At 50.5% G+C, this 12,434-nt stretch overlaps 1 protein-coding gene across 1 annotated transcript in view; it reads left to right on the top strand.

Annotated features, from left to right (window-relative positions):
• Positions 1-11,786, top strand: part of Qsox2 (quiescin sulfhydryl oxidase 2) — a 31,695-nt gene extending 19,909 nt beyond the window's left edge. Inside the window, exons 9-12 of the mRNA XM_020183533.2 lie at positions 1,573-1,695; positions 3,803-3,953; positions 7,711-7,899; positions 9,106-11,786. Coding sequence (XP_020039122.2) covers positions 1,573-1,695; positions 3,803-3,953; positions 7,711-7,899; positions 9,106-9,653 — 1,011 coding nt within the window. The 3' untranslated portion in view covers positions 9,654-11,786. The remainder of the gene's footprint in view (positions 1-1,572; positions 1,696-3,802; positions 3,954-7,710; positions 7,900-9,105) is intronic.
• Positions 11,787-12,434: the final 648 nt, after the last annotated feature.

Here is a 12,434-nt window from a genome sequence, read left to right as displayed (position 1 = left end):
TGCAGAGATGAGAGATGTCATTGCAGGTTCCCACCAAGAACATCTGGGTCCAGGGTTCAGGATCAGTGGCTGTTGTCTTTTTCTGGGTCAAACAGTATGTTAGTGGAGCTGTGAGAGAGAGGCCATCCCACTTCCCCTGGGACAAACCCAGTCCCCCATTCTATTGGCTGTAGCAGCACTGTCTGGCCTGGATGTGGTCCTGCCGATGTCTGACTTCAGGGACTGCCTGACCCCAAACTCCCCATCCATGCACCCCACTGTTGGTCACAGAAACTATGTCTCGTGGTCACAGACATAGCACTGGACCCCCAGATTACTTGGTCCGTCTAAAGGACAGGGAGCTGGGTTTTGTAGGACTTCTCTTGCCAAATGGAAGGCCCCAACAGAACTATTTATATTAAACCATTTGAATAGTCAGCATTATACAGACAGTATGACTTTTGAAAAATAAAGGAAATAGAATTTATATTTAAATGAGTCACGTAAGGTTTCAGGTGAATAAGTGAAAATTGTTCAGAGATTTTTTTTTTAACCTCATTGTGGCATTTGGACTTGAGGCAGATTTAGCTGGCCTCATTCCTTTAAGAAAGTGTCCTGCTAATCTGCCCGTCCTGTCACTCTGGGTAGTGCTGCCCCATGATGGCTGCCAGCCAACTGATTGGCTCTAGTGCACAGCTGTTGCCCATTGGCAAGGTCCTTGTCTCCCTGGATGTGCAGGCTCTACATTTCCCTCCTGGTCCTCCTTGCAGTCAGCCACAACTCTCGAGGACTTACGTACATGGTGCAGAGCAAGGGCCTCATGCGTGAGGGAGCGCCTTAAATCAAGATAGCAAATTATTGTTAATAATTTTTCTGAACTTCCTTAAGTGTCTAAAAGCATTTAATATTGGCCAGTTGGTAGTTGTTTTGCTGTGTTTAAATGTGCGCTCTGGTCTGGCTGCTTATTTTAGCCTCATTGTCAGTAATAGGGCAGCTCAGGTTTCCAGCATTCTCCCAGCATCCCTTATGCTGCCTGTACATGTGCAGCATCCTCCTGTCCTCCCAGTTAACTGGGAGGCAAAAGTGGGAGGCTTGAGGTCCAAGATTGCTGGGCTCCTGTTAGTGCACTATTGCTCCAGGCTGTTGGGTTGCCGGTCTCACTGTCATGAGAAAAGCAGGATAAGTAAGCAGGCAGTGAGTGACCAGCGAGCCCTTGACAACTTCGTAATGTCACACGCTGTGACAGAGGTCTTTCACCACGAAGTAGCCACCTGGCACGAGCCACGCATAGAGACACAGGTAGACAAGATGCAGAGGATGGGGTGGAGAGTGGTGCCGGCTAGACGTCTGCCCTATACCACTTGGATTTCCCAGCCTCCCATTAGAGGAACCTTGGTTCTGAGAGAGCCCCTGCATTCTAGGTTAGCCCCCAGCTAGGTTAGCTGTGTGGAGTAGGGATTATGTTGGCGTGGGACTTAGTCCTGTTCTGTGGAGCTCTACCTCCTCTCCTGGTCACAGCCTACTCAAGGTCCCCCAAGACGTGGGTGGTGCTTTTCCTGACCAGTCTCTCAAGCTGGGTCTTTCCTCACTCAGCTGTTCCCTGGGAGACCTCCAGTCAGGAAGCTGTTGGAGACGCTGCAGGAGTGGTTGGCAAGCCTCCCCCTGGACAGGATCCCCTACAATGCTGTCCTCGACCTGGTCAACAACAAGATGCGGGTGAGCCCCAGACCCCTGCCCAGCTTGGGTGCCCCTACGGGCTGCCACTCTTCTCATGTACATAACACTTCTCTTACCTGCCTGGGGCACAGGACCCAGAGTCTGCAGTGAGGAAGAGGAAAACCACATTTGCCTGCAGACAGTAGTCTTGGCCTTGACATTGCTGTGAATACTTTGGTGCCCACAGCGTAGGCCCTGTTCCCTATGTGGAAAAACCTCAGTAATTTTTTTTTTACTTTTCTTATTTCTGTGACAACTTCACGTCACTCCCTCACCTGTGCAAGACTGGCAGGTCACTCTGAAGGCCTCGTTTAAGGACAGTCCCCTAAGAGCACCCTGTGATCCATCCGGTGGGGAACGAGTGCTCCCTCAAACAGTGCAAAGCTGGGGCTTTTGGGGTTTGGGTTTTTTTGGGGGGGTGCAGTGGGGTTGATGAGCCCAGGCTGGCCTCAAACTCTCATTCTTCTGCCTCAGTTTCCCTAATATGGGGATTACAGGCTTGTGTGCCAGCTTGGTGTTTTTGGGTCTTTTTTGGCATGACTGGGGTTTGAACTTAGGGGCTCATGCTTCCTAGGCAGGCGCTCTTACCACTTGAGCCACTCAAGCCACTCTGCCCGCCTTTTTTTTTTTTAGCTTCACTAAACTCTTCTAAAGTTTCTACCTAATGGCAATGTGTTTGGTGAGTGTGGCAGCCGCTGGAGGCTGGGAGGCTGGGCAGCAGCACGTGTGGGCCTTCCTTCTCAGACCATCCTGCCAAGTAGCAAAGCTCCCTCCTGCTGCTCCCTCCCCAGCCAGACTGGGACTTCTCTCTGGCTGAGGTTTGACAGTGAATAGTAACCCTCACTGACTATCCAGCCTTCCTATGGTCAGTCCTCGTCTTTGCCTGACCAGGCCTTCTGGTCAGGGGCATCTTTGTGCCGCCATCTTGCCCTGGCTGTCACGTACTGTTGCACCTTAGGCACATATGGTGCTGCATTGCCTTGGTTTCTCTTCCACCTTTTCTCTAAACTTCGGGTTGCAGTGCTGTGGTGCCTGGAGTGAGTGGAGTGGGCTCAGTAGCTCTTGGCGGGAGGCAGGAGAGGCTTGTTGTGACACACATTGTCCTGGGTGGGTGCAGCCTGTCTGCGGGTGTAGCTGCTGCGCCTGCTGGGCTCGCTGCCCTGCATCATGCCACCTGCTCACTGCTTTTCCTTTTTTTTTCTTTTTTTTTTTTTTTGGTGGAACTGGGATTTGAACTCAGGGCTTCACACTTACAAAGTAGGCGCTCTACCTCTTGGGCCACTCTTCTGGTCCATTTTGCTCTGATTATTTTGGAGATGAGGGTCTCGAGAATTATTGGCTCAGGCTGGCCTGAACCTCAGTCTTTCTGATCTCAGCCTCCGATTAGCTAGGATTACAGGTGTGTGCCACCAGCGCCTGGCTCAGCCGTTCACTTTTGAGAAGCGAATGCACCTTGTTAGTTGAAGTTTTTACTGTTAGTTGCTTTTCCTCATGATGTTTTCATCATAATTGATCCTAATGTACCAGAAAGGGTAGATGTCTTTTATGCTTAATATTATTCACTTGTCAAAGTACAGCTAGAGGGGTGTGGGGGTTGGGGGAGAATGATAGAGGGGGTGAATCTAATTAAGATAAATTGTAAGCACATGTGCATCAAAACTAACCCTCCCTGATCAACTAATATAGGCTCATAAAAAATCAAAATAAATAAAATAAAAACATACAGATAGACCTGCCCTTGTGGCCAAATATTGAACAAGAGCAGGAGCAGGCTGCCTCACTGAGTTCTCAGAACTCCTTTATTGGGACTTTTATTCTCATATTTGCTTTGAATTGGGTGTGACCTCAAGTGCCCTGTGCAGTGGAGGGTTTTTTTTCTTTTTTTTTTTTTTTGGCAGTACTGGGGTTTGAACTCAGGGCCTCACACTTCCCATTTACTAGGCAGGTGCTCCACCACTTGAGCCAGACCTAGTGAGGAAGTTTTGATGAATGGTAGGCTAGTGTACCTACCACCAGTCAGGGGAGGCGGAGGCGGGAGTGGGGGGCATCTTGTAGCTGTTTTCAATTTTAACAGCTATCTTAAGTTCTTTGTGGCTTTTTTTTCCAGATTTCTGGACTCTTTCTTACCAACCATGTGAAGTGGGTAGGATGTCAAGGCAGCCGACTGGAGCTGAGGGGCTACCCATGTTCCCTCTGGAAGCTGTTCCACACTCTAACTGTTCAGGCCTCGATCCATCCGGAAGCCCTGGCCGGCACAGGTACACCATCTGTCTGGCCGAGGTGGCACTGGCTACCCGACCCCCTGACTGCATTGGTGCGTGTCATGTGTCACGACAAGCACCTGCAAGGATTTTTTTGTTTTAATATCTGTGAGATGTGTCATCCAGGTGCTCAGAGGCCTTTGCTAAGGAAGAGGGTAGTGAGTGTCTTTTCAGAATGCACACACGTGTCGTGCATGACACATTATCTCCAAATTTAACAGCACACCCTAGCCAGGGACGGTGGCTCACACCTGTAAATCCCAGCCACCAAAGAGACAGAGATGGAGGCCAGCCTGGGCAGAAAGTCAAGGGGTGTAACTTGCCCTGAGTTCAAACCCCAGTACTGCCAAAAAAAAAAGGAGATTCCACTGTCAATGAATAAGCCAAGCATGGTGGTGTGCACCTGTCATCCCAGCTCTGAGGGAGGGTGTAGGTAGGAAGATTGTGGTCTGAACCTGGCCTCAGGCAAAACCAGGAAACCCTACCTAAAAAATACTGAAAGCAAAAAAGGCCGGAGTGTGGCTCAACTGGTTGAGCTCCTGCCTTGCACAAAGTACAAGACCTTGAGTTCAAATCCCAGTATCTCCTCCCCATGACCCCAGAAAGAAAAAAAGCCCACCTTTGTCTTCTTACAGTTTCTATGGGTCAGAGTCTGGGTGTGGCTTAACTCCACTTCAGTCTGATGAACACGTTTTATCTGAGGCTCAATTGGGGAAACACTCACTTCCCAGATCCCTTATTGGTGTTTCTTGCCAGTTGCACCCCTAAGCCCTCAGGTCCCTGCTAGATATTGGCCAGAGGCTTCTCTCAATTCATTTCATAGGGGCCGTTCGTATTGTGGCAGCTGGCTTCATGAGAGTGAGCTGTAGGAGGTGTGTGTCTTAGTGACACCTGTCATCTATGCCATCCCTGCCTGTAGGAAGCAGTCACTGGGCCCACCGTGCCCGAGTAGAGCAGATTACACTGGGCCTGAGTTTCGGAGGCAGAGATAGGAACATCTCAGAGGCTGCCCACCACTAGAGGTTAAAAACTGTAAAGCCCAAAGGTTGGGTTTAATACCAGAATCAAAGTTAGCAGCTGCTCCCCTCACAAGGTATGTGGGGGACTTTGTGTCCACTCTGGACTTCCTGTGTGTGTGTCCCTGTTCAAGCAAGCCCCTGGTAGCCATCAGAATACGTGCTTGTATTTTAGCTGCTAAGCTTTAGTCTCAGGGCCACTCATGTTTTCACTAAGCCAAACAAAGCAAGCCTTTTGATTCATGAAGTCCAGCACATTCGCCAGAAAGAAAACTCTTGTAGTTACCGTACCATAGTGCACAGTGCACAGTGCTGTGGTTTATGAGACTGACGTGCTGCCTACTGCGCTATTTGCTCACGGTTCAGTTTGGTCTAGGCTGGATGGATGCTTTTTCTGTTCGTGAACATGGCTCTTTCCTGTGACTATGGTTGTCTGCTCTTTCCAGGGGCCTGGGAGTGGTTCTTGCTCCCACAGCCCAGCTCCGTCTTCTCACCAGCTGGTACCAGGGTTAGGAAGGATCCTGCAAGCCTCAGCGAGTTGTTATACTGTCTCCTTTGGCCACATCCTGTTGGTCCAGACCAAATTCGGGGCTAGGAAAAGAGATTCCACTTACTTATAGGAGAAGCAGCAAAGTCATATTGGCAAAAAGACACCTGTCCAAGATTAGGGACCATCTTTCCCTGTCTCTCCTCAGGGCAGCATGGATCACTGTTCCCTAGGGTCTAGTGGGGGAGATTGGCTCTTAACTCCACATTCTTGTGGGAATCAGAAAAAAGTGTGTTTTGGGTGAGAAACCTCAGGAGCTTTCTGCACAGATACTGAAACCAGAATAGCAGCACTGCGTGATTTTGTGCAACCAGACCATTCAGACCCATTGTAAGTCCCACGCCTTGCGGGTATGAGGGGAAAGTTCTGGTGAAGAGGAAGTGTGCACCAGCCCACAGTACTCCTGGTCTGGGTGCTCCTGAGAGCCCTGAGGGTGTGCGCAAGAGATGGCACCCTCTGAAGGCAGAGCAGTGTGGCCAGCGGCACAGTTCCTGGGACACTGGGTGTGGCATGTCAGACGGTCCTCATTCGGCAAATAGCAGCCCACACTCAACAGCCTAGTACTCGTCTCCCATCAGTATGACCTGACGCCATCTCCACAGAGGGGTCCCTGCCGAGGAACTGGGTCAGACACAGGATTAAGTCTTGGAGGCTTTCGTTCCTCATTGCACGTTTAAACCCCGTCTGCTAAAGCGCCAGCCGCACTCTAATCTTCCTCCAGGTAGAGGTTTATGATTCTTGTCCACTTTAAAGATTAGATCGCCGAGCGGGCAGCAGCTTGGCGGGGAAGAGGAGGGGGATTACTGTGATGTGAGGCAGATGTCTGGAGATCTCCTGGTGGGAAGAGGAGGCCAGACGGCCTGGTCACAGCCAGCGTCTGCATCTTACCCTGGGTGCTGCTCAGTGTCCACAGGCAGGCTCAAAGCCCGTGAGAGTTGGAATGCTGAAGTCCATCCTCTCTGAGTGACATCAGTGCAGGACTTGGTGTAAATCCAAAGACTCAGACCCAGGAGACTCTTGGTGTTGACAGGCAGGCTCTGAGCATGCCCACTGTGGACAGACACAGACTCCGTCCCAGAGCGTGGGTGGTCTTCACGGTCACTTTGCTGCACTTCTCTTAGTGCTGATTCGTAGTTGGCTTTGATCCCATCTTCCCTTGTTTACACATCTGCTTGCACACTCAGCCCTGTGCCACCATCTTCGGTTTCCTTCGCTTCTGGCTGCTTCCTTCTACTGTGGGGTGTTTTTGCTTTTTGGAGTACCATTTGGTTTTCTTTTTCAGCGTCTGCTCTGTGTGCCCATCCCGTTTGCATTGCATTGCTTTGCACACAGCCTTGAGCAGTGACCGTAGATGCTGGGCTCTTTTCTTTTCTTTGTCTTTTATTTTTATTTTTGAGACCAGGGTCTCACTTCGTAGCCTAGGCTGGCCTGGAGCTTGAGATCCTGCCTCAGCCTCCTGAGTGCTGGGATTACAGGTGTGTGTGTCACCATTGGACTGTTTTCTTTTAAAACCACCACATTTTCGGAGGCTCAACCTTTTCAAAGAATGAAGGCCCTTCTCGGCCTGTTGCCCTGTCACTCACCCCAGAGGAACTTGGCAGCTGGCCAGTTGGTAACTGCTGCTGCCCACCTATCAGGGAAGGTTGTCCTGGAAAAGTGCTCTCCAAGGCCAGACTCTCTCTTGGTGTGTTTTCCTTGGATTTGAAAACATGGCAGCTCAGGCTCAAAGTGAGCAGCCTCAGTGCCCAGTGCCATCCTTGGGAGTAGCTCATGGGTCATGAGAGGTTGCACACAGCTGACAAATCCCAAGGAAAAATCCCTCTTTGGGATTACATCACTTTCTGGGTCACGAGGCCAAGGAAAGACAACCAGGAGCCTGGTTGAGGGGTGTTAGCATGTCCTTTTTTTAAGTATTCGTGGTCATAGTGCTCAACCAGTGTCTTCATGCCAGTGAAGTATTCCCTGTCAGCTGTCCTCATGCAGCCCTCTGTACCTTCCAGTTGTGTTGGGTATCTGGGGAAATGGTGGTTCCTGGCTTTGTCCACAGTCTCCTCTGTGAGGACTCTTGGTTTTGCCTGTGTTACATGAGGCATAGGGCCATTCCACACTCTCAGATGGCTTGGGCAGACAGACAAATCAGGGGTTTGGTGACCAGAGGCTGGGAGCACCAGGACTCTTCTTCCTCCTACAGGCTTTGAAGATGACCCCCAGGCTGTGCTGCAGACTGTGAGGAAGTATGTTCACACCTTCTTTGGGTGCAAAGAATGTGGTGAGCATTTCGAGGCGATGGCTAAAGAGTCCATGGACTCAGTGAAAACTCTCGACCAAGCAGTTCTCTGGCTCTGGAAGAAGCATAATGCAGTAAACAGCCGCCTGGCAGGTGAGGAGAGCCGTGCCAAGTGAGCAGCCTGGAGGTGTCAGCGCGGGGTTGGGAGGCGGGGTGGATCTGTGTATCCTGGGGCGTGAGGTCAGCATGGACACAGTAACAACTATCTCTGAGGCCCCTCACACTGCTAACCCTCTGTGTGTGGCATGGCCATCCCTCCCAGGCCATTGTGTCCCGGGTTGTCCAGCTTGTTTCCTGGCTTTGAACTCCTGGCCCTCATGGAAGCTGACTTTCCCTCTGGTAGCCCACTAGGCCCTCCACTCAGTGGGGGTGGTGGAGAAGGAGGGTAGTAATTTGCACACTGGAAAACTTGGGATATAATTTTTGGTAAGGAATTTTATTATCTTTAAATCTGTTCTCAGACTATAAGTCTAACCTCTTAAAATCTAAATAGGTCACATGCATTTTCTCAGAGTTAAGTAATTCAAACTATTCCAAAATCAATGGCAGATTAAAATTAGGCTTAAAAATAATTCCACTGAGAAATAAATTTAATAGAGATAAATAGAAAATGCCCTGCACTATTGGTTTTCACTTAATCCACTGTGTTATAAAACATATTACAACTAAAGCACTAAAGAAAATTGGTTTTTCTTTGCACTAAGAGCTGATGGTGCCTTTTGTGTCTGTCCCTGTCAGCTGCCATCTCAAGGCGCTGCCACGGTGGCCCTGGCTCAGGGATTTCTCCTCTCCCAGATGCCTCTCAGGTCTCCCTCCCCTCCCTCCCCTGAGCCTGCCTCCAACTGAGCTCTGTGTGCTCATCCTGGGCACTCAATTTTGAGGCATCTGGAATAAGATGCCAGCTGGCCTTGCCCTGTCCAGGAGCTGTGCTGTCAGCTGCCCCCATTATTAGGCTAGAGTAATCGGGGGCTTTGTGGGACAGTGGGCCTCAGGTGCATAGTAAGGAAGGAGGGCACAGAGGTGAGAATTCTGTGGAAGGGAAGGAGCTGGGTGGCTCATGGCAGGGCTTGGCCAGGTGACTAGCAGATGGGGCTGAGTATACAGGGTCCTTCCTTTGCGGGTAGGCTTAGGAGCCTGCCAGAGAGAAGGGGGCATGCACAGGGTGCCTAGGAGACCGGTCTGGGGCCAGCGGGAGCAGGGAGCCATCCTCCCCACTGCATGGATGGAGCGGGGGTTGGCAGTGGAGCTTTGTGTGAGTGAAAGGTCTTCCCCATTGTGCTCTCCCCTTTTCCCTCCTAGGCCATCTGAGTGAGGACCCCAGGTTTCCAAAGGTTCCGTGGCCCACTCCAGACCTCTGCCCAGCCTGCCATGAGGAAATTAAGGGCCTAGACAGCTGGAATGAGGGTCATGTGCTTACCTTCCTAAAGCAACACTACAGTGGCGACAATCTTGTGGACACATATTCTGTGAACCTGGGCGATCCTGGTGACGGAGGAGCCCTGGGCAGGGGACAGGTGGAAGACAAAGGACTCACATCCCCAGGGAAATCCCGGAGAGAACAGGATGCTGCCGGTCTCCATCTGCCCCACGTGCTTGATCCCAGAACCGACCTTCCAGAGAGCTTACGCCACCGGCTGGGCCTGAGACTGCACAGTCCTCCTGGGCCTGGGGCCCTGGCGGAGGTGGAGGCAGCTGCACCCTCTCTCGGGGCGGGCTTCTCCAGCCTGGACATGAGCCTGTGCCTGCTGCTGTACGTGGCCTCGTCCTTGTTCCTGATGGTCATGTGCTGCTTCTTCCGTGTGAGGTCCAAGCGGTGGAAAGTCCGGCTCCACCACCCAGCTGTATAGACCGCCTCCCAGGCCGCCACACAGCACAGACACCTTCGGAAGCCATCCTCCCCGCCACCCACAGCGCTGAAGTTTGTGATAGGGATTTTGTAAACGTGCCAGACATGGCCCTTGGAGGAGCATGAGTGACTTTTGTGGAAACATCTGCCTCCCTGGCATCTGACCCTCACCTTTCCAGCTCCTGTGGCAAAAGACTTCTGTGTGTTTTCTCTCCTAGGTCAGAACAAGCAGGTACAGGGCACCGTCTTCCCTTTGAGGCCAGCCACGGTGCCACAGCAGAGCCCAGACACAGTGGCCTTCCCTGGTGTTTCATGCCCTGGCAGCCCCTGAGACAGACTTCATTCTCAGCAGTCAGATTTGTGCATTTGGGCTGTGTCTGTTCTTGCTTGGATAGCAGGTTGTTTCCATGGAGCTTGGCCTTTCAGCAGAGCAAGAAGACTCTGGTCACCTCTTGGCCTGCAGGACATTTTACTCCAAATGGGAGACTGCAGGATGCAGAGGGCAGCAAATTTTGTGTCTTTTTTTGTATCTCAAGAAATAACCTAGCCAGGTGCCTGTGGCCCATGCTTGTTACCCTAGCTACTTTGGAGGCAGAGATCAGGAGGATTGTGGTTGGAAGCCAGCCCTGGGGAAATAGTTCACAAGACCCTATCTTGAAAAACCCATCAGAAAGAAGGGCTGATGGAGTGGCTCAAGTGGTAAGAGTGCCTACCTAGCAAGCATGAGGCCCTGAGTTCAAACCTCATTGCTGCCAAAAAAAAGGAAAGACCCCAGGGCTGTAGGAAGTAAACTTGAGGCTTAGAAGGGGCAATGTGGTGGCAGTGCCGTTTTGTTTCTTCACTGGTGACAAGAGACATCAGTGAGAACCATCCCAGTCCTGGGGAATTCTGGGCCAGGTGTGTGGGTAGTGGTGAGAGCAGGGTCTGCCTGAGGGAGGAGTGGGTAAGAACTGGTCTGTAGGGGAGGGGAGCACAGTCCCCAGGAGACCTACAGGATCCCTTTGTCCTCTGTGTCCCTGTCTAGCCCTAAAGGAGGCTAAGGACATCGGGCTCAGTGGGCACTACAGGCCAGGTTCCCTGGCCTGAAGCTCTTGAGGGTCCCACACAAGTTCAGCCTTTCCAGTCCTTGGGAATAATTTTTTTAACCATTTAACAATTTAAACACAATGCTTGTAAAACCCAATTACCTAGTAGTAAATTTGCCTCTGAAGACACAAGCAAAACAAACACACAGTTTCAGGAATATTTCTGCCTGGTCCTTTGTGGCCATTGGTTTTTCCCTCAAGCTTCTTTTTATTTGGATAAACTAGGCTCAGATGCCTTTGCACGCGTGTGGACGCGTGTGCCTGGGTGACTAGGATAGTTGTAAATACTATTTCCACTTTGCCTATTCTATGTTTTATAGTTACATGTTTCCTAACAACAGTTGGTCACATGCGTGTCATTTAAGACCCTAAAATGTCAGTGTCACTGCTGCCACTTGAGAGATGGTCAGCTGTGTTTTGGGGCTGACGTGGGAGAACTGGGTACAGAGGCCGGCAGCCTTTGGAGGGCAGGAATGGCCTCAGTGCCTCAGCTCAGCGCTCCTTCTTCACTTCTCTGCCACAGGAGGCTCTTCTTTGATGCTTTTAACCCCTGGAATCCTGGGTTTTAGAAAATCACAAGCTTGTCTTCAAAGCTGCTTGTGTGTGGGGTTACTGATCTTTGAAGGAAGTACGCAAACCCCCAGTTAAACTGCCTCTGCATGGTATCAAATGCCTTTTCCCCAAAGGAAGTTTTACTGGTGTAATTTCAGGTTGTGTAGTGCACCCTTACGGGTCTGACCTTTGCAGAAACCTATATTAGACAAAGCCACCTGTCAGCTTCCCTCATACTGAGCTAAAGGTCCCCACTCCCTAGGGACAAGCCTGCCACTTCCTGAGGGACGCGATTTAGGCAGAGTATCCACTGGGTGTGTTGGGCTATCCCGCAGTGAGCAGTTACAGCCCTCACCTGGCCTGCTCAGACAGGGGTGCCACTTTAGGCAAGGTGTAAGGATTATAAGATGTATTAAGACTAACAAGTACGTCGTTCAATAATTTAAATGTTTATTTATTTTTAATGGAAAGATTTTGATTAAAAAGAAGCCAATTGACATGGAAATGTCAGTGAAATTTCTTACCAGAAAGGAAAGTGAATATTTTGTATTTAAGTAAACTATAATGTACACATTTTAAGAATAAAGAAATCTGACATTTGAGAAAATGGTCACTGTTCTTTTGAAATACGAGCTGCCTCTATGGTGAGATGGCGTGGTGGAGTGTGGACCCTTCCTTTCCAGCTGAAGTTTGCAGACTAGACATCTGAAAATCTAGAATTTCCAATATTGAACCAGAAGCTTTTTGGGAGACAGCCCAGGGGTCAGATGGAAAGTGAAAGATGGAGAATAGATTATAGATGATCTCCTTGAGCTCATCTGGACTGAGACAGCTACAAAGCCTGCACCCCTAACTTTACACAACAAATGGGTGTAAATGGTGGCTGAGCTGCACAGAATTACACTATTTTGGAGTGTTCTAGCTAGAGGTGGCCCTGTTTAAGGGAACCTCTGACCCTAGGAGCTGTGAACCACTTATTTCGGTATTAAGTGCAGAAGCTGGTAAGTTCCCCCATCCCTAGCTTTTCCCTGGACTCTCCCACCAAGAGGTCCTGCAGACCTGGTGAGCCAGCCTGGGTCAGTGTGGCCCAGCAGGTTCCTTCTATCCAAACTGAGAGCTCAGGCTGAGGAATCTGGGGCAACCTG

This window comes from Castor canadensis, chromosome 13, assembly GCF_047511655.1.
Source record: "Castor canadensis chromosome 13, mCasCan1.hap1v2, whole genome shotgun sequence".
In the NCBI taxonomy this organism is placed as follows: domain Eukaryota; kingdom Metazoa; phylum Chordata; class Mammalia; order Rodentia; family Castoridae; genus Castor; species Castor canadensis.
This window is presented reverse-complemented; position numbering and strand designations above follow the sequence as displayed.